General features: G+C 43.4%; 1 protein-coding gene across 1 annotated transcript in view; it reads left to right on the forward strand.

Moving 5' to 3' along the window:
• The first annotated feature begins 4,794 nt into the window (after nucleotides 1–4,794).
• The window catches only part of LOC121549274 (protein cornichon homolog 3-like), a 36,253-nt gene continuing 18,339 nt past the window's right edge, over nucleotides 4,795–22,708 (forward strand). The window contains exons 1-3 of the mRNA XM_041861133.2: nucleotides 4,795–5,342; nucleotides 10,486–10,554; nucleotides 16,771–16,818. Of these exons, the coding sequence (XP_041717067.1) occupies nucleotides 5,265–5,342; nucleotides 10,486–10,554; nucleotides 16,771–16,818 (195 nt within the window). The 5' untranslated portion in view covers nucleotides 4,795–5,264. The remainder of the gene's footprint in view (nucleotides 5,343–10,485; nucleotides 10,555–16,770; nucleotides 16,819–22,708) is intronic.

Raw genomic sequence — 22,708 nt, forward strand, 5'->3', positions numbered from 1 at the left:
CCAGCACAATTTCAACATCATCAAGTCACCTATGCTTAGTCTTTTGGGTGCGCCAGGACCAATCACAGTTGAGCTCACTCAGTTTAGCTCAACGCTGATTGGCTATTATTTTAAGTTAAATGCTCGCTGGCTTCCCTTGCATTCAATGCTGCGGGCGGCAACAATGTCATACTCTTTTTGACCAGACAGCATGATAGATGGCCTACACATACTGAGACAGAGGGGCGCTGTTTCGTTCGCTCTGATGCTTTCTCCGGTGAGATACATTCAGCCTCTTGCGAATTGAAGGGAAATTAGGAAAACACAGAGAGACAAAAGATACATTATTTAACTTTTTTTTCCTTCTTTTTTTCTTGGTCAATTTTTTGGGGAAGCTCGGCTTCCCTTTGCATCCATGAATACATGCCACTGATGTTACGTTGATTTGTCTTGCCATCCAGGTCTCCACTTGGTCATTTTGCACATATGTATACGTTAGATTATCTGTAACATGTGCCCATCTCATTGATATCAAATTATTAGAGGTAAACAAGTTGTTTTTGAAATAGGTCACTGTAATTATATCTACAGCGACCGTGCGCCCTTAATTTCGAATTCTGGCTACATAGGCTACCCAGAGAGAAAGCACATCTTTCCCTCTCTCTGAAACTGTTGGATGATTATTTCTCAGTTTCTCTCCCTTGCTGTGTTGGCTCTAGTAATGATTGGTAGGACTGGGGGTGGTCAGGATACAACGAACGAGGCAAACAAGAATTATGAGGGAGAAGTATGTAGCTAGTTAATGCTAGTTAATTAAATTGTTGTTCTCACATCATTTGTGATGACTGCCTGCTGAGGCATCTTTCAACATCAATGACTGTGTCAACACACACACACTCCGAGCCTCTCCCTCCCTCCCCACCACTCACTCATTCACTCACTCAGCAACAGTCTGCCTCACTACCTGATAGTCAGCAGTAGCAGGACACAGTGAAATTCTGATTTTTTAAAAAGAGAAATGCCATGGTGGCCGCAGTGCAATTTAGAAGTACCGCGACATCGTTTTTCAAAGTTGCCCAATTTGCAGAAAAACTGTGGACATGACAACACTGGGCTAACCTGTCACTCCAAAACTGGTTGACCAATAGAGACGCATCATCTTAGGCTCCCTCTTAACTCCGTTTACATGGAATGAATGCACCAACACTTTGCAACCGCAAAAAAAGGCAGTGAAAGCAAAGGGCAGGGTAATGTAACCAAAGATTGCAGGCAAAGAGCGAAGCGTTTCATCGCAATCGCACTATCATTGAAAAGGTTTTGTAGTGTCGAGTCAATGTTGCTAACTATTGCTGCTAAACAATGGAGTCCGCCCATACTGAACTTTGATCATAAGTTTTATTCATTTCACAAGATTTCAGCATGAGTGTACAGGTGTCCAGATCACCCGGAGAGCAGTGGTTCACAAATTGTAATGGCCGCTCTGCTCTTCTTCGTTTAAACCCAGTATATATAATCTTCCCCAAAACATGGGTGGCTCCCTCTACTGTCCAATCCCCTGTCTACAACACACAGACTTCTCTGTCCTATGTGGCGTCACACTAAACCAATTCCCTCTGACACTAAATAAACATCCTCTCAAGTTCCACTTAAAACCTTATCAAATCATAATCCTTAATACACTACATTTTCACTGAAAAAAAATGTTTGGTTTCATTTTTTGGATTAATGTTTTGCTTTCAATATTATTATTTTTGTTTGCAATACTAAGAATTTTGTTCTCGAATTCAAAAGGTTTGCTTCATATTAAAGGCACAAAAGTAATTCCATAGACTATGCGCTAGAGCCCTGCATGGGCATGAATTTTAAGCCCAAGACCTACGGATTGTTTCTGCCAAATTTAAGGACCAGTCCGACTCTGCCCGAAACCTCAAATCAGAAATAACTTCCTCCATTAGTAAATCCATTAGCTGCTCTTCTCTGTCTGTCACTCGCTCCCTGAGCACTGCTTGCTCTGCTCATGGCGGCTCCGCGTCTGTGAGTATCCATAGTCAACGGCTCCGCTTGGGCTGCTCTGCTTAATAATGAGGCATGAGAGAGCAGTTAGCTGTTAGCTACTTTTTGTCAATCTAAATTCTCCTGTCTTATATTTGACGAGGTTGAAGCACTTCTGACACCATGTTATGATCTTAGTTAGATATGACTGTAATGCGCATCAGAGCACGAGCAAATGGCTCAGATCAATTTAGTGATACCCAAGCCGTGCCCGTACCCTAGTTATTGATGAAAAAACAGGCCCTACCAGGCCCTAACCTGATGTATAATGTTGGGGCCCGTAGGGCTCGGGTCGGGTAGCAGAGCTCTACTATGCAGCCAATAGGGGGACTCTGACCAAGCAAAAACTCAGTTGGGGTCTCAACTTACTGTTAAGAGTTAGAAAAGTAGAATACACAAGGTTCAATTTCAAAATTTAGATTTCTAGGTAAGGTAGTCTAGCCAGCTATCTAAACCTTGTAGTAATCATCACCAAATTACCGTCCAGGCACACAGGGCATACGCTCAGGGGCACTGACCTCCAATGGGCTTTTGTTAGTCACTCTCACGCATATATAATTTGAACATTGCATAAGTTGTGGCAAATTGTGAAGAATTGCAGGTAATTAGCTTTAAAACTGCTAAAGTTTCTCTACACCCCATAGCAAAATGTGAGGAATTGCAGGAAATGGTATGTCCGCGAGGTGGGTGGGGGGGGCTTAGGGCCCCCAAGAGGCTAAAGGTGGCACTGACAATAGGCCTGTAAGAAAAGTTTGTAATCTAGGCTAAAAGGACTCCAAACATGGAAGTTATAAGCTGTTGCTAGGGGAAAATTACAAACTTCTCTGAGAGGTATGAAAACGGTTACTTGTGCAAAGCATGGAAGGGTTAGGCCTATGCCACGTTGGTAATTGTCAGATGTAGGACCTGTCATAACAGCTTTTAGTATGAATTTGCTAAATATTTGTGAAGCATCTATGTTGGTATTTTAAAGGGTTTATAACGGCTTCATTTTGTACTAATTAAAAATGTCATAATTGTATTTTTTGTCGTCATTATGGTGTCATTATCTGTCACAACCATAGAGATCACTATTACCAGTTTTTTACTAGTAGTATTTTAATTCCTAATTCTATGGTCTCAACATTAGTACCGCTATTGTTTGTATGTTCAGACAGTAATCACTAGATGGCGCCAAAAGACAAATTACTAGGCCTCTAGATGTTGGAACATTGCTGCGGGGACTTGCTTCCATTCAGCCACACAAGCATTAGTGAGGTCAGGAACTGATGTTGGGCAATTAGGCCTGGCTCGCAGTCGGCATTCTAATTCATCCCAAAGGTGTTCGATGGGGTTGAGGTCAGGGTTCTGTGCAGGCCAGTCAAGTTCTTCCATACCGATCTTGACAAACCATTTCTGTATGGACCTTGCTTTGTGCATGGGGACATTGTCATTCTGAAACAGGAAAGGGCCTTCCCCAAACTGTTGCCACAATGTTGGAAGCACAGAATCGTCTAGGATGTCATGTATGCTGTAGCGTTAAGATTTCCCTTCACTGGAACTAAGGGGCCTAGCCTGAACCATGAAAAACAACCCCAGACCATTATTCCTCCTACACCAAACTTTACAGTTGCCACTATGCATTCGGGCAGGTAGCGTTCTACTGGCATCCGCCAATCCCAGATTCGTCCGTCAGACAGATGGTGAAGCGTGATTCATCACTCCAGAGAATGCATTTTCACTGCTCCAGAGTTCAATGGCGACGAGCTTTACACCACTCCAGCCAACGCTTGGCATTGCGCATGGTGATCTTAGGCTTGTGTGCGTTTGCTTGGCCATGGAAACCCATTTCATGAAGCTCCCGATGAACAGTTCTTGTGCTGAAGTTGCTTCCAGAGGCAGTTTGGAACTCGGTAGTGTTGCAACCGACGACAGGCGATTTTTACGCGCTTCGTGCTTCAGCACTCGGCAGTCCCGTTCTGTGAGCTTGTGTGGCCTACCACTTCGCGGCTGAGCCATTGTTGCTCCTAGACGTTTCCACTTCACAATAACAGCACTTACAGTTGACGGGGGTAGCTCCAGCAGGGCAGAAATTTGACGAACTGACTTGTTGGAAAGGTGGCATCCTGTGACGGTGCCACGTTGAAAGTCACTGAGCTCTTCAGTAAGCCCATTCTACTGCAAATGTTTGTCTATGGAGATTGCATGGATGTGTGCTCGATTTTATACACCTGTCAGCAACGGGAGTGGCTGAAATAGCCGAATCCACTAATGTGAAGGGGTGTCCACATACTTTTGTATATATAGTGTATAATAGTGGTAGGCTATTAAACGTTTTTTATAGTCAAGACCTATATCTTAACTTCCTCATAATGGTTCCCTGTAAAATGGCCAAGGCTTTGGCAGAGTCAATCACAATTTGTAACTCTATCACAATATATTCATCCAAACCACACTCAAAATTTAAATAATCTGGGGATTCGTTTAAGGCGTTCTTTGATTTTTAAACCCTGTCTATGTGAATATATGTCTTATTTGGGATGCTCCGTCTACTATTCACATGACAACCATATAGCCTAGAGTAGCCTATAGTTGCAAAAAACTAAATGAAGCCTAAAAAGCATGTGCTTTTGAATGGGAATTGGGAAGATACAGTAGATAAACCCTACGGCTTGAACGCTGGCCCTTTAAATCCACCTGTTGGGGCGCCAGACTCTGCGCCTTCGGTGTGGTGGAGCTATAGGTTAACTGTGGTTTGAAGACGCTGTTTATTATGCCTAGTGCCAGGATTGTTGGGGAGCTACTATTTTAATACCATCACATAGTAGCCGACCAGATTCTCTTCAGTCGCTGTATGGAAAACATTTACCTGTCCAAAGCAGTATTCCAATCCTGGATGTTTTTGCGCATAATTTGGATCTCTTAATATCAATTTCAAGACATCGCTTGGACTTACGATGTATATTCTTTGCTATTGTGTAACAATCTCTGCATTGAAATGTCTGTCCGTTTTCACCATGTCGAGTCCACTGGTCTAATTTCCAAATTAAATCATTTAGCGTCAACACGTTTGGACTTCAAAGTGAAACCACAGACGCGCGTTTCGTAGGAGACGTTCTGCAACAATTTGTTGCAACATTCAGGGCAAAGTGATGGTGTCATTATCACTTCGGTTAGCCATGGCAGCATAATCATTTTATTTTTATGATTGACCCGAGTCCTCTTTTGGGAGATATTCCTCGTGGTATTCAATTATGTTCACTTTCGCTGCCTTCTGCTATATGCTGTCGCTGGTCCTCTGTGCTTCCCTGATCTTCTTTGCGATATGGCATGTAAGTGGAGTTTTATTACTATATAATTATTATTGGTGTTATGAGTTTAAAAAAATACGAAAACAGCCTTTTTTGAGATTTTGAATGGTTATGGACAATATTGCGTAATGGTGCATAGGCTAATAACGTATGTATTTACCTGCTCACTTCCCCAGTGCCTTGCGCAAGGTAATTAATACATTTATTTATGTTTCGAAAGGTGCAGTTTCAATGCCCAACCTTCCTTTGTAAACCCCACCAGCTCTAACGGGCAGGGGGAAAAAATCATTTCAAAATTGACAGGTGTGCACCTAGATCTCAAACGTTCAGCCCAACACAGAATTCTTGGCTTGCATTTTTCACTTCATTCTACTACATTTTGGATTTTATTTTGTTATTGCATATTTTGTTAACTATAGTTTTATCAAAAGGTTTTACAATAATTGGCTTGACTCGGGCATTAAACACCGCTCTGGAATTTGGGGGAAATCTGTTGGAGAGGTTGGACACGCTGTTCGGACCCACTGAGACGAATTCCCTCCCTCACATTTGTTTCTGTGCGTTATTGTCTTTGTTCAAATTACTTCAATACAGAAACTCCGATAAGAACACATTACAATACAATATTTTAATAATCTAATTATTTACTCTCAAAGCCCTCGCGCCCTCCTGCGGCGTTTATGTGATGGCAGATTTGGGTCAGGTCGCACAGCCCTTGGCCCCCGGCGTGCCTTTGCATAGCAACAGACCTGAGACTGAAGAGCTTCAGGTTTACTACTGAGCCCAAGCAATTACAGGAGAAGAGGCATGGCATCTGTCTGTCTGTCAGGCCCATGTAGGAGTACAGAGCAGTGGACAAATCCCATCTTGTCTATAATGAGACTGTCTGCAACTCAGGAATTGAAGAACACATTACAGTTATACAGCTTATGCCTAGAGCATTATTCTCACCCATAGCTATTTTCATAATGTTTATATTACACTGTTATCGAAATGACTTACAGCTCATAAACATTTCAATGTATCTGGGCCATGTGGGAATCAGACCCACAACCGTGGTCTGTTAAAGCACCATGTTCCAACCAACTGAGACATATGGGCACCACAATGCTTATGGTGGCAGGGTGGATATATCTCTAGCAGCCTGATTCTCATTCACAAACATGGGCATAAGCTATAGACAAAGCTACAGTACTCGCTGTACAGTAAGTGAGCATAATGGGAATAGCCTGTTATGTAGTCTACTATCACATGTATAGCTAAATAAATGGTTTTTAAATTACCAGCAATTTTCACATTACAGCATGGCTGTCATCTAGACACGATCTGAGTGATTGCAATACATGCTCCCATGCACTTTGACAGTGAAATGTGCCCATACATGCTACAGTAAAGAACAATATTATTAACTGTCTATCATCTAATTGTTCTGCCCATTATCTTATCCCTCTACTTGACAGGTTTATTATAGTTCTGCTTGTTTTTAAGTGGACCTGTCAGGTGTAACATGACCTATATTTCCTCCTCTTTCCTCTCCTGACATGCTCTAAATTCCTATGTCTGAGCTCTCATATTTAAACTGAATGTGTCCCTCAGAGAGAAAGGTACTCAGAAGGAAGGACGTTTGGAATATCAGGACATGTCTTGTCATTAATCACTGCCTGTTAACAAGCAGCCTCATCTCTCACAGGGCATGTACTGTACTGGGGGCTGACTGATGAGAACCCTATCAGACACTACGTTGGCTGATGTATATGATTCGTTGAGATGAATTGTCCAAGAAACCATAATTTCAGTCTCAGTGATGATGCTTCTTTCCATGTCCAGACTGCACATAACATTTTTGTTAGTGCCAAAGAAAAGCTGACATTCAGTCGTCAAGTTCTTTGAATAATCCGAAATCCTTGACGCTATCTACTTTAACATGTTGTAAGGGATGCACTGTAGATTAATCCTAATTGATTAATTCATGCCAAACTAGCTCAAGGTTGATCGATGCTCCTACAAGTCACTCATTCTGTGGAAGGAAAATCACACCTCACTGGTTAGCTAGCAAGGTTCTGTCCAGATTGAATTATCAGTAATCAAACAGGTAATCCCGGTTAGACCATCACTCCTGGGACTGCTTGTAACAGATTAGAGGGTATTTTAATTAACATACAAGGTGAACTGTGTTCTCCTAAACTCCACACTGCTCCGCACGCACAGACACTAAATGGTTGAGTGATTTCCCTCGGTGTACCAGAGCCCCTAATGTAGAGCTGGGTGACGATAAATCGGGGACATTTTACTGATATCGATAATAACGATAAGTAGCCTTAACTAGGGGAATGTGAAGTTTGAAATGAAACGGGACAATGATAGCCACAACATTCAAAGTAGTAGTAGTAGTAGTTTTAAGGGTAATGTAAAAAAGTAACTGGTGCACATTAATGTTATAAACGTATCGTTCAATTTATTGTTATTGTGATAATTCAGTCAATTTATCGTGATATGGATTTTTCTCCATATCACCCAGCTCTGCCGTGATGTATTAAGAGTGTCATTAACAGGCCCATGTGAACGGCTGATGTGTAAAGTCCCATTGGCGAAGAGGGCATACGTTAAGTTAACATCATTCGATCTCATGGTGGCCATATGTTGTTTTCGTTTTTCTGACATGTTAGTGGATGGCTGTTAGTGAGCGTAGGAGGGAACTGTGAAGGAGTCATATGTATTAGTGGTTTCCCTCCTGCTGCTTCAATGTGTGCCTCATGCTGGTGCCTCTAGCAAGTACAGGACATTCACAGGTCTAACGAACCCTCACACTGACTCCTCCACTCAATGCTACTGGCCTCAGAGCATGGTGTTACGTGGGAAGGACATATTGCTTATAATTTCAAACCCCCTTTTGCCCTCAGATCAGCCTCAGTTAGTCGGGGCATTGACTCTACAAGGTGTTGAAAGCGTTCCACAGGAATGCTTGCCCATGTTGACTCCAATGCTTCCCACAGTTGTGTCAAGTTGGCTGGATGTCCTTTGGGTGGTGGACCATTCTTGATACACACGAGAAACTGTTGAGCGTGAAAAACCCAGCAGCGTTGCAGTTCTTGACACAAACCGGTGCGCCTGGCACCTACTACCATACCCTGTTCAAAGGCACTTAAATCTTTTGTCTTGCCCATTCACCCTCTGAATGGCACACATACACAATCCATGTCTCAATTGTCTCAAGGTTTAAAAATCCTTCTTTAACCTGTCTCCTCACATTCATCTACACTGATTTAAAGTGGATTTAACAAGTGACATCAATAAGGGATCATAGCTTTCACCTGGATTCACCTGGTCAGTCTATGTCATGGAAAGAGCAGGTGTTCTTAATGTTTTGTACACTCAGTGTAAGTGGCTCTATAAAAGTTAGCTAGGGTTTAATTCAGTTGGTGGTTGGTTGCACATAGTCCCACACGTTCATTAATCCCTCATAGGCTATTCATCCATCAATGGGACATCAATTAAATTCAGTCATATTGTTTCACTGTATGTTAAATTGTCCTGTAAATATGAAATAGTTGTGATCATGAAACCTATTTAAACGTGTATGATGTGAGAATGTATGTGTATGTGATCCTTTAAATGTAAGGTGATGTCAAAGAAAATGTCCATCCTGGATGGACAGTAAAGTTTTATTCTATTCTATTCTATTTTCCTGGCAAACGGAGGTAGGGATTTTGTTATTCTGAACTGGGGGAAAGAACAACATTGCCATGCTGGTCTTTGGAGATATACTGTAGGCCTACACAGATGTGAGCATTTTTAATAAGGCCAGTCAATCATGAGGAAGCGGAACCATCCCTCCCCACATATGGCGCCAATGTCATTTAAATCGTTCTGGATAGAAAGCTTCAGTAAACGCAATCAAATAAATAAAAACACACAGTATAAAGTCCATTCCCTTCATGTAGCTCTGCTACTGCTGCCGGCTGCCACTTCAAAAAGAGCAGCAATCCCAAATGGGCAATCTCCACTCACCGAGGAACTGTTTGTGAGGCTTCCAAGCGGTTGCACTGGGCACGTCACACATTTAGAGCATCAGCCTGCAGTGACTGTGTGCAGTCCAGAACAGACCTGTCAGTCCATGATTACCTTTCCAGTCATAGAGCTGTACTGCACCCAGTCATCAAACCGTTTTAATTGTATTCTCCTCAGGGTTGATGAAAAATGTACCTTGAGAAAATGAACCCATCTCAGGCGGTTTAAAATCTTCCTGAATAAGTAACCATAGCTGCTTAATATTATGAACACGGAACTTGTAGTCTTTTGCATGGGAATTGATGTTCTCCGCATCACGTTTGTGGTGTTATTTTTAATGTAATTATTTATATATGAATGCCTCAAGCAGAATGGCAGTGATGTAAGGTAGGGGCCATGTATGTTCAAAGAGGGTCAGGGTCTCCCACAAACAAGCAGACAACAACAGTTTAGTTGCCAGTCAGCCATAGTCTGTGGACCAAGCGTGGCCAGCCATGCTCATGTATGGATGTACCGTACCAGAATATTTCATCCTCTCATCACACCCCACTGCCGCAGGTGTTTACAAACAGTCCATCCATGTTGTCTGCCATCGATGCTCCTTCTACTGTGTGTTGTGGGAGCATCAACACACAGTAGAACAGGACAGAATCACACCACTGAGAAATATGGCTGTGTGTGTGTGTGTGTGTGTGTGGACCAAAGGAAATAACCCAGCCCAGCTTCGTGTTGTTGTTCCAGCTTCTCTCTATGTTCAGCAAATTCCCTCCACCACGCACTTATGCGCCGATATTTGTCAATCCCCTGACACCAAAGACACACACACGACCCAGAGGACTTAGCTACATACACACACAAACATATACTGTACACTCCCTGCCTCTGCCTCTGCTGTGCCTCCGTATGGCCACAGGGATAACACTGTAATTACCGCTGTCTCTATAGAGTCCTACTGCTGCTCTGTCTGTCTGTCTTATTGATCCTGTTGGTCATGCTGTGAACGCTGTGCTATTTCTCAGACGGCCCATACAACCACTGACACAGCCACTGACACAAACAGTGACACAGGTACTGACACAGCCAGTGTGACTGATAAAGACTGATGTTGACAGAGATCTAAAACACATTTCTCTCTTCCGCTCTCACTCTCTCTCAGATAACAGCCTTTGATGAGCTGCAGGCAGACTTTAAGGTCCCCATCGATCAGGGCAATCCACTCCATGCGGTATGTATGTTTCTCTGCTATGGTAGTACACTCACATGTTGCTCATGTATTACTGTCAAACATGCTCTCAGTTCAGTGTGGCGAATGTGTCTGGGATACATGAGCATGTGGCAAGTGTGGTGAATTAGTGTATGTCACAAGTGTATTTTTTGGAATATGTGTGTGTACAGCGTGTTTATAGCGTGTTAGTGTGAGTTTGGGTGTGTGTGATGATTGTTTTGGGGAATTATGTGGTGCGCGTGTCTGTCTGCATAAATGTGTGTTAGTCTGCGTGTGTGTGACTGTGTTGCGTGCGTGTGTGTATATGGGCTTGGCAGAGATGTGTGATCAGTGCTAGGGGCCCCAGCCAGGTGTGGTGCCCACCCCACTGCTCCCTCAGTCATCTGCAGCTCTACATTAATAATACAGGAACCAGCTGGCTGCATGCTGTTCTGTTCCTCCTTACCTCCTCCTCCGGACTTGGACTGACTGACTGGTAGATACCTCACATCACAGGTTTCAAGGCCACAACACCCTGGCTGCATCTGAAATGGCACCCTATTCCTTATATAGTGCACTACTTTTGACCAGAGCTCACATAGAGCTATGGTAAAAAGTAATACGCTATGTAGTGCCATTTCAGACGCATACTCTGTATCAATTATCGTTCCAGTCCTTGTGTTCCCTCTGGGGTTTCTTGGTCTTTATTCCCTCTGACTCCCTAAGTGATTTGAGCAGTTTATGTATGATGTCCCTGTGACAATATACTGTAGTTTAGAGGTAACTCTGACTTACTGTACTGTCGCAGTACTTGAATTTTGACAGCTGTGTGTCCTTTGGGATGACTAGAGAGAAAAGTTAGATGGAGAGACAGCGTATTCATGGAACAGGATTGCTGAGCAGTTTCAAATGCAAATTTATGAGTTACTTTTCTTGAAAGTCATTGTCGTAGCTTTGAAAAGGATCTCAAATTACATCAACACTGTCAGATCTTGGCGCATTTGCATTGCATGTAATTATGAACTTCATCTGGATACTACACTTGATACAAATCCCTCTGATCTCAGAGAGAGAGAGACTAATAGTAAGTCAGAAAGTGCCGTTATCACTGTGCAACTTAAATACTTTAAAATAGAAAGGTCTTTAGTGAAGTCCACTGCACAACTTGTCTTTCTCCCCATGGCTCCTGAGGGGAGTGTTGGAGATTGATGGCTTCCTCCCTGGGCACCCCCCTGCTCCCCTGCCACCCTTGCAACCTCTGCCACCTCAGCCTCACACCCAGGCAGCAGGCTAATTAGTGGCTGACTGTCATCCTCCCCGCCCCCAGGGGGCTCTCTGGGAGTCAGGGCTGACCCTGGAGGAACCGCAGTGAGGATCCACAGGGCTCTCACCACACACAGAGAGAGAGGCAAACACACAAACCAGTCTCTATGGTTCTGGGGCTACAGGCACAGGTATAAAGACAGGGCCTCTGATCATTGGGTGTAGAATAGGTAGGAGTGCCAACACAGAGAACAGTGGAATGAAAAAAGTAGATTTATTCCTAGAGAGTGTGTGTGTGCGTGTGTGTGTACGTGTGTGTATGTGCATGTGTTAGTGTATAAGTCCTCTGGGTCTTGCAGAATATGCGGACGCACTCTCGGCCCAGATGTATTTCAGCCCTGTCAATGTTGTTTATTTTGAGGAGATCAGTGCCTAGCTACCTATCTCTTCTGAGACTCTCAGACGACACCTCAGTGCAGAGCCTGATGAGAATTCATGATGCTTTAATACATTATTCCCCACAGCGCTCAGGGCCCTGCTTGTCCTTTGTGATGCTGATTGCATCTGTTGCTTCTCCGACTCTGAACTAACGTTCTATCAGCTATGATGGCCCGCAGCAAATAATATCATCTTACTCTCGCATTAAAAATCAGACTGATAAAACAGTGAATAAATTAATGCCAGGGATGGGAAGGAGTTTCCATAGTTTCATTTTCATGCAGAGAGAGGGGTATTACTTGTGTTATGATTTTATTTCCCTAGACTGATCATGGAATTGCATACTTCCCATGTGCTCAAATGGTGAATTAGGACCTGGTGGTTTGGATTACAGTAAGACTGGGTCGTGGCTAGAATCATTGGGTTTCTTAACTTGTTTGGACACAGGACAACTACAAAAGCTTTATAGGTTAGGTAACCACTTAAATCGACCGGACACCCATGTAATCGACCGGATACTGAATCTGGGTTGTTGGCTCACTGCCTAAACCCTACTCCCTTAAAAAAAGGGTTCATAAAGGCTTTTTCGGCGGTATTAGAAGAACAGAGACCTCAGATCTCAAGTTCTCAGTCACAATAGGAGGCAAACTACCTGCACAATACTGACAATACATCAACCTCCCTATTACTGGATAGTCCTTTCTCCTCTCCTCTCCTCCAGGAAGTGAACCAGTAATTAGCCCATTCCATTTACACTGTGTGTACTTCAGTGTACTCTGTGTAGGTACACACTCCAGAGAAGGCATTCTAACCTGACAAACACTCCTCTTCTTTTCTCAACAGTTCCTTGACTTCTCCATCTCTCCTCTCCCTTCTCAGCCTGAGCCTCAGTTTACTTTTGTTTATCATATTTACAGTGCCCCAGCACACTTGCTTGTCAAGCAAATTCTTGCTGAGTAACATTTCAAAGCGAGCCCAGTCTAATTGCTTGCTAATGAGAAGTGTTGATATGTCGGCAGTTATCTGGCGTCTCCATGGCTGCCACTGGAATATATTAGCATGGCCTCGTTCATATTCCTCCTCAAGATTGAGAGAGGAACGGAAAACATGTCAGAGGCAAATTCAGGTTCGCCCAAATGAGGTGCTAAAGTCTCAAAATAGAGCTAATTTACTGTATCTTCTCATAGATGTTGTGGTTTCTTATGCTGATGTGCTGCAGTGGGTCGTGAGAGGACAGGGGGAGGGAGCAATATCTGTTTGGAGAACATGAAAGTACTCTGCAGATTGAGTTCATGAATGTACAGTTGAAGTCGGAAGTTTACATACACTTAGGTTGGAGTCATTAAAACTAGTTTTTCAACCACTCCATACATTTCTTGTTAACAAACTATAGTTTTGGAAAGTCGGTTAGGACATCTACTTCGTGCGTGACACAAGTCATTTTTCCAACAATTGTTTAAAGACAGATTATTTCACTTATAATTCACTGTATCACAATTCCAGTGGGTCAGAAGTTAACATACACTAAGTTGACTGTGCCTTTTAAACAGCTTGGAAAATTCCAGAAAATGATGTCATGACTTTATAAGCTTCTGATAGGCTAATTGACATCATTTGAGTCAATTGGAGGTGTACCTGTGGATGTATTTCAAGGCCTACCTTCAAACTCAGTGCCTCTTTGCTTGACATCATGGGAAAATCAAAAGAAGACCTCAGAAAAAAAATTGTAGACCTCCACAAGTCTGGTTCATCCTTGGGAGCAATTTCCAAACGCCTGAAGGTACCACGTTCATCTGTACAAACAATAGTACACAAGTATAAACACCATGGGACCACGCTACCTTCAGACTGCTCAGGAAGGAGACGCGTTCTGTCTACTAGAGATGAACATACTTTTTTGTGAAAAGTGCAGATCAATCCCAGAACAACAGCAAAGGACCTTGTGAAGATGCTGGAGGAAACAGGTACAAAAGTATCTATATCCACAGTGAAACGAGTCCTATGTCGACATAACCTGAAAGGGCGCTCAGCAAGGAAGAAACCACTGCTCCAAAACCGCCATAAAAAAGACAGACTACGGTTTGCAACTGCACATGGGGACAAAGATTGTACTTTTTGGAGAAATGTCCTCTGGTCTGATGAAAAAAAAATAGAACTCTTTGGGCATAATGACCATCCTTATGTTTGGAGGAAATCGGGGTGGCTTGCAAGCCGAAGAACACCATCCCAACCGTGAAGCACGGGGGTGGCAGTATCATGCTGTGGGGGTGCTTTTCTGCAAGAGGGACTGGTGCACTTCACAAAATAGATGGCATCATGAGGAAGGAAAATGATGTGGATATATTGAAGCAACATCTCAAGACATCAGTCAGGAAGTTAAAGCTTGGTCACAAATGGGTCTTCCAAATGGACAATGACCTCAAGCATACTTCCAAAGTTTTGGCAAAATGGCTTAAGGACAACAAAGTCAAGGTTTTGGAGTGGCCATCACAAAGCCCTGACCTCAATCCTATAGAAAAGTTGTGGGCAGAACTGAAAAAGTGTGTGCGAGCAAGGAGGCCTACAAACCTGACTCAGTTACACCAGCTCTGTCAGGAGGAATGGGCCAAAATTCACCCAACTTATTGTGGGAAGCTTGTGGAAGGCTACCCGAAACGTTTGACCCAAGTTAAACAATTTAAAGGCAATGCTACCAAATACTAACTGAGTGTATGTAAACTTCTGACCCACTGGGAATGTGATGAAAGAAATAAAAGCTGAAATAAATCATTCTCTCTACTATTATTCTGACATTTCACATTCTTAAAATAAAGTGGTGATCCTAACTGACCTAAGACAGGGAATCTTTACTAGGATTAAATGTCAGGAATTGTGAAAAACTGAGTTTAAATGTATTTGGCTAAGGTGTATGTAAACTTCCGACTTCAACTTTATATGAGACTACCCGCAGCTCAATTTCACATCGACTCAACCCCAACCTCTTTCATACTTCTACCTAATATAATAGCACATTTCTCCACTTTAAAGTCAGTGGATTGGACTTAAGTTAAAGTGAAACTTTAAAGTGAATTTAAAACATCTCAATACACTTTGCACTTTTAAAATTGAATAACAGTATAGTAACAGGAGGTAATTTAAGAAATGTTCCACAGTCTTTACCCAGAACAATTTCAAACAGGCTGAAGTGTAGATAATCCTATCAGATTTTGAGATGAGAGATAAAAATGGCAGAGACTAACTATCTTATGCTCAAATCAAGATTAGCCACCAGACTGCACATTTCCCCCACAGAGTGTGCCTGTAGAACCGTTACAATGGTCTTAGTTCCAACGTACGCTAGGCTGGCTCTTCTACTGTAGTGTTACCTCAGATTACATTATTTAGTGGCGAACAGTGGGCCTCATGATGAATTATATATCCCATCAGAGGAGGTTCTTCTGTAGTGGGGGGATTTTCAAAAATACTAATCAAATATGTATGTTTAGTCTTCATTAATGCAGCTTTTAGGAAATAATATTCAACCACCCCTCCCGGTTTGGGGGGCCTTTACACGAGCACCCCACAGTGGAAGATAAGCCTGTTTGGACGTCATTCATATATAATTTATCCTCAAGATAGCACATCATCCCAAGTGTGGCTCTTTTGCACATCAACCAAGTCAATTTGGTCTGATAGAGACCAAAATTGGAAATGTTTCTATGTAATCGCTATATGCCATGCTGCTCACATGTGCCATTCAAGAAATGGTGCCTGCCTCCTCACCTCGTCTGGCATTAGATTTTTTAAATATGGCCCTTGATGTCCTCGCCAGTTTCTGGTTGCACCGTAATTCTGCAGTGAGAGGAGTGCTATGCCAAGAAGTGGGGGGTAGACAAGTGCTTTAAGCATTGCTGAGTTGGCTTGACAAAGCCCCAGCACCACACACAGACAGACACAGGAAAATGCAGCGTCTGCTTAGAGCTCAGCAGAGGTGGGGAGGAAGGAACCAGCCTCCTCCATGTCTCACTGTAGGCCTGCACAGTGCAAATCCAGCCTCACAGGCCAGTCAAATCATGTTACCCTGAACACTCCTGAATACCACAGTCATTCTTACTAGCTTGTTACAGGTGTACCACAGGCCTTAGTGGCTGGACAGGACAGCGGAGTCACTGACCACCTTCCGGAGACACTTGAAATTCTACCTCTTTAAGGAATACCTGGAATAGTATAACAGTAATTATTCTACCCCCCCTTCCCCCACCCCACCATTTTAAAAAAAAGAAAAAAAAAGAAAAAAGGGTGGTTGTCCCACTGGCTATCCTAAGTTGAATGCACCAATTTGTAAGTCGCTCTGGATAAGAGCGTCTGCTAAATGACTTAAATGTAAATGTAAATGTAGACAGATGGGCTCACTACACTATCTAGTCTAGTCACTAAGGTCTGTAAAATACCCCTATTTTTGGACGGATGCACCTCATTTAGGCAACTGTTGTGTTTCCATATGTATATTTAATGTAGGGATATAACTGTTTCCTGTTTCCTGTTTGGGCCCAACAGAGAGAGCGACTCCGAAACATTGAGAGGATCTGCTGCCTGCTGAGAAAGGTAAATAGCTACTGAACACTGTCCTATTTAAAACACTTCCTTCATTACTTCTTCTGCTTATGTCATTTAGCCTACATTTTAGAGCTACCAAATGATCACAGTCTTCTATACCTCGACTTTGCACAGGGGTGAATTATAGTTCTGTACTTACTGTATGTCAAAACATTCATATTCCTGTTTAGTCAACTGACATTATGAATGAGAAACATTTTTGGTAAAGTTTAAAGCTTGCCCTTGCCTTCAGAAAGCTGTCTTGTCTTTATAAAAGACTGTGTGTGTCCAGTGCCTGTGGTCTGTGAGCCTGAGGTTACCGTCTGGGACTGAGAGAGTGTGTGTTGTAAGGGATGGTGTGAGGTGTGACCCAGGTGCGGTGCAGGATAGACAGTAGGCACCCGGCTCTGCACAGCGATCATCAGCTGGCGGAGATTCTCGGTGATCTGCTGCAGGCTGCGGTCGTGCTGGTTCAGCATAGCTCCCTGCTTTGCCAATGCGCTGCGATACTGTGCTGCCACCACTGGGTCTATATTGGCTCTGTTTTCTGTAAGGGTTGGTGTGAGGTGTGACCCAGGTGCGGTGCAGGATAGACAGTAGGCAGTAGGCAGAGATGGTGAAACAAGGATATTTACTGGTGGTCCCAAAACCAGGATACAAAATAATGGATTTGTCATGAAAAAATAAAGGAGGATCAAATTGGTCTCCAAAAACAGGCTAACAGCAAACATACGAAATACTAACTATGACTGAAAACAACAATGAAACAGAGAGAACACTTCTCAAGAACCTGTACATACGTCTCGCGATCAGACACTGATTAGGACTGTTTGGCATCGAGAACTAGCAGAGAAAACAGAGCAAGGGAACACAGGGAAGTGAGGCCATAAATACACAGGTGAACAGATAGACACAGGTGACACCAATAGGATGATGATTAGTCCAGACTGTGACTGAGGAGGTGCCTAAGGTTGTCGGAGGATGACACCTAGTGGGTCGCTCCGGAACTGTGACCCCCTCCTGTAACAGTGTGTGTCCAGTGCCTGTGGTCTGTGAGCCGGAGGTTACCGTCTGGGACTGAGAGACAAAATGATTCTCTCAGCTCAGTCTCAGTGTGACATCTGTTTCAGTGGCCTGTGAGGCTTCACCCTACCTCTGCGTATGTGTGTGTGTGTGTGTGTGTGTGTGTGTGTGTGTGTGTGTGTGTGTGTGTGTGTGTGTGTGTGTGTGTGTGTGTGTGTGTAGCCAGTGTTTGTGTGCGTGTGTAGCCAGTGTGTGTGAAGCCAGCCTTGGGCTGGTGGAGTGGAGGCTGCTGCTGTTCTTTATCTCTGTTGTGGACTCTGTGCCTGAGGCTCATCTGTCACCCCTGGAGACTATAGTGTAGAACTACACCAACACCACATCAGAACAGTGGTTGACTGTTATTGTCCTACTCTGCCCGGAGTCATAGAGCTCATTCATGAGAGTTCATTGTTCAGCACTGCATGGACAATGTTACTGAAGATATGGTTATTGTTTGCTTCTGTATGTTCCAAATGTATTCTTTCAGCATTTGCCGATCTGAGCCATATTACATAAAATACTATCTTGATCTTGTTTTTGATAGATTGTGGGGTTTATTTTCGATATGGGCTTGTTTTTTGGCAGCAGGTGCTGTGCGTTGCGATACAGTCACAGAGAAGCACTAGCTGGAGCCTTTATTTCATACGGTTTGGTTTAGGGGTGCGAAACAGCGGTGTTGTCACAGCAACAGAACCAACCATAGGGTGCTCCTCATCTATCTTTCTCTTTTTATTTTGGTCTCATTCTCCCTCCCCAGTCCCCACACACCTCAGTGAGTACAGAAGCAGAAGCACAGCAGTAAGGCGGTGGAGCCTGCATCACCGCTTCTTCCTGATCCTAAAATACACAGGAGGACCGTTTTCTCTCCCCTTTCGTTGGAGGGCGATAAGCTATAGAGAGGGAGAGAGTAATGGAGGTAGATGAGAGAAAGATAACGAGGGGGGGTAGAAAGAGATAGGGAGAGAGATGAGGGAGAGCTGCTGCGCTCCGGTGATTCAAAGCCAATCAGAGCGTCTGTATGGTGTTGAGTCATGGAGGATTCCACTCCCTCCCACAGCGCTTGGCTGGACCCATGCCACCATGTCTGACTGAACAGACAGCTTCCAATCCTTCAGGCTGCACTACCACAAACTGAACAGACAGCTTCCAATCCTTCAGGCTGCACTACCACAAACTGAACAGACAGCTTCCAATCCTTCAGGCTGCACTACCACAAACTGAATAGAAAGCATTCAGTCTTTCAGGCTGCACTACCACAAACTGAATAGAAAGCCTTCAGTCTTTCAGGCTGCACTACCACAAACTGAATAGAAAGCCTCCAGTCCTTCAGGCTGCACTACCACACACTATTTAGCTCCGCAAACTAGACTTCTCACAACACTTCAATAGGTTCTTTGGCAATGGATGGGGAGTGTCATGTTGACCAACTGTATTACTCCCAAGCACAGTTCAGCTCATGGAGAGTTCTCAGAACACCTCGTATGCTGTTTTCCAATGTAAGGGGTTATAAAGTGATAAGGAGCGTAATCCTTCTAATCTGTCCTGCTATGTTATCACAAGTTTAGCACATCAAGCTGTTTGCACTTCTCCTCTTATGCTCTTTCCTAATGTAATGGGGTAGAAAGTGATAGGTATTGCCATTACTAGTCAAATAAGCATATATCCTCTTTGTGTGTGTGTGTCAGTATGTTGCAGTGTGTGCTATTAATGGAGCATGGTTGTACTGTATGTTGCACACAGATATGATGATGAAATATGAATGTAAATCTATGACACAACCAAGGAGGAGAGGATTACCGTGGATTACCATTAGAAAGTCTTAGTAGATCGCTGTGTTTGTGGATCTGTATTCACGGGATATTGAAAAGGGATTTTGAACTGATAATACTAGACCTCTCTTACTTGACTGTACTATAGTCCTCTTGTCTTTCTAAAAGGTCACCCCAGTTCCCAGCCCCATATTATTACACTACAGTAGGAGATGTAAAAAGAAGTCAAATCCTACATATGGAAATGCAGCATCCTGACAGAACAAACAACAAATCCTTGTGAGCTCAGCACTGATAAGGAATAGGACTGAGTGTTTCCTCCACACCCTCTCTCTCTCCCTCGCCCAGGTGCGTGAAATTGCATACTTCTCCCCCGCCAGAATAATCAGAGCTTATGCAAAAGAATTGGCGCTCTGATCCCAGGCAGTGGCAGAGAGGGAAATAACACTCAACTGGCGATTGACAGCCACCGTTAAGAAATTGGAATTAATAATAATCATGCCTGCGCAGTGTGTTGGGCATTGGAAATGGAACCAGGATTTGAGGAGTACGGAACATAGTGTTAATTAACTGTTGTTGGTGTTTTATACTTGCAACCCAGTGGTTGTACATTATAAAGGTAGAATGAGGTTTGCGTTTATCTAATAATGAATTTAAACACTATACTGCACATTGAATCTTTGATTGATTCATTCATGATTCCATTTATTATTTCTCCAAGTCATTGATTGATTTGGGTAATTCATGCAGGAGTTGCTCCTGTAGCCTCCAGTATTTTGATCGGGCCGCTGCTTTAGTGCTACTCTACTGCTCTGCTTTGATGCTCAGGCTGTTGAAGAATAAAAACGTCCCCAGCAGGAAGACTTGGATACCTGACCTGACCTCTTCAGCACTTACCATTACACCTCTGTCTCTGCTTCTTATCCCTTGTTTATTCCTTTTTTCCCGGTCGTACAAAACCTCCTGGATGAAGAAGCCTTGTTTCTTTTTTCTTTTTCTCCAACATGAGTGTCATGGTGAATCTCCCTCACAGCCAATCAGTGCCCAGCGAGGTGAGGAGCCGATGGTTGCCGTAGCGCTGTGTGTTTATTCTTCAAACAAGGAGCTACTTTTGATGTTTCAGTACAAAGGTTTCCGTCCTCTGCGTAGGATTTTCAGTTAGTAGAGGAGCGGGGAGGGAGGGAGGGCAGGTTTGGCTTGACAGATGAGATGAGTGCTGCTCGTTGGGAATGTAGATGTTTACAAGGGTGCAGACACAAGCGGCTCGTGGTGTAGTCAGGTGATGTAGCTACAGTGTCTGATGTAGGCTACAGAGGAGCTGCTGGTTTGATGAAGCTCATGAAAGGACTGTTGATGTGGAGCAGGAGGTACAACATGGTTAGGTACACGGCACTCAGGACTTGGGGCTATACTTACTGTGGTTCTGGGCTTGCTTGTCACACTGGGACCTTATGTTGATGTGTGGGTTATTTCAAGTGTATGACGTCCAAACTGTTGCTGCTTTGATTTCTCCCTACCTGCTATATGGTTGGATAGTGGGATGCACATTCATTCTCACTGTAACACATATACAGTATATTAACATATTTGCCCAATTGAGTTACTATTAAAAAATGCATTACAATTTTTTTCTGTGCTCTGATAAAGATAGACAGACAGAGCAAGAGTCATACTGGAAATCCCCCAAATCATTGGTTCAGACTGTTGAGCCCATTAACTCACTTTGGTGGATATTGTGAACTGCATAAAATCAGTGCTCATCTCACTGTCATTTCCCTGTGCATGATTTGAATGAGCAGAGCGCAGCACTCTCTTAACATCAGTACAGTATAATAAAGGAGTTTCCTTCAAGACAGGTAGGAGATGTGTTAGTCTGAAACCCTGTAGTAAATCATTTCAGTTGTAATGGTACTGTGCAGGTACTGATGTACTGTAGGAAGACCAGTGGCTTAAGTTGAGTTTATTTCTGCACAGTGACAACATTCAATACCAACTCTTTGTATCAGTGGTACTACATGGCCCCGGAGAGGAAGTTTACTTTCCACAGGCACTGTGTCACAGCAGCAGTGAGCTACTTGTGTTGTATCAGACACACCTGATCTACACCCTCTGTGCTGGAATTCACTGTTGAGAAACAACCAGAACTGCCTGGAGTACAAACCTCATTTGCCTTTAAAGTGCTGTGGGCAGGGAAGAGAGGAGAAGAGGAGAGGATCCAAGGGGAAACAGTCTCTCTCTCTCTCTCTCTCTCTCTCTCTCTCTCTCTCTCTCTCTCTCTCTCTCTCTCTCTCTCTCTCTCTCTCTCTCTCTCTCTCTCTCTCATTTACATTACATTTTAGTCATTTAGCAGACACTCTTATCCAGAGCGACTTACAGTTAGTGAATTCATCTTAAGATAGCTGGGTGAGACAATCACAAATCTCTCTCTCTCTCCCTCCATCTGGATATCTATCCACCTATCTATCCCTCTGTCTATATCTCTCAGACGCTGGGATGAATATCCCGGCGGGCATCAGGCAGTTTGGCAGCCCACTGCTGAGTTGTACTACTATGAATATACATGAGCAGCCACGACGTACGGCTGGGGAAAACAACAAGAAACAGTGCAGTCGTCCAACATTAGTGGGATATTAGCTGTACATGTAAATGCTAAACTGGCTGTACCCAATATGATACATAAAAAATAAAGCAACTCTTAGGCCTTGGTTTTTAAAGTCCCCTTCTAGCACTCTGTCATAGAAAAATACTTTCTCAAATCTCTACGCTATTAAAAATAGAATAGGACTGTATGCAGGGTGTAATCAGCTGGTGTTTCATGCCATGGCCCGAATTTTGCATTTTTCAAACACCTGAATCTAGAGCCATAATCATTACGCTTAATGATTCCCCCTCAGGAGACTGAAAAGATTGGCCGGCAGGGATGTAGCTCAGTTGGTAGAGCATGGTGTTTGCAATGCCAGGGTTGTGGGTTCAATTCCCACGGGGGGCCAGTATTAAAAAATAAAAAAATAATGTATGCACTCACTAACTGTAAGTCGTTCTGGATAAGAGTGTCTGCTAAATGACTA

This window comes from Coregonus clupeaformis, chromosome 33 (assembly GCF_020615455.1).
Source record: "Coregonus clupeaformis isolate EN_2021a chromosome 33, ASM2061545v1, whole genome shotgun sequence".
NCBI lineage: Eukaryota > Metazoa > Chordata > Actinopteri > Salmoniformes > Salmonidae > Coregonus > Coregonus clupeaformis.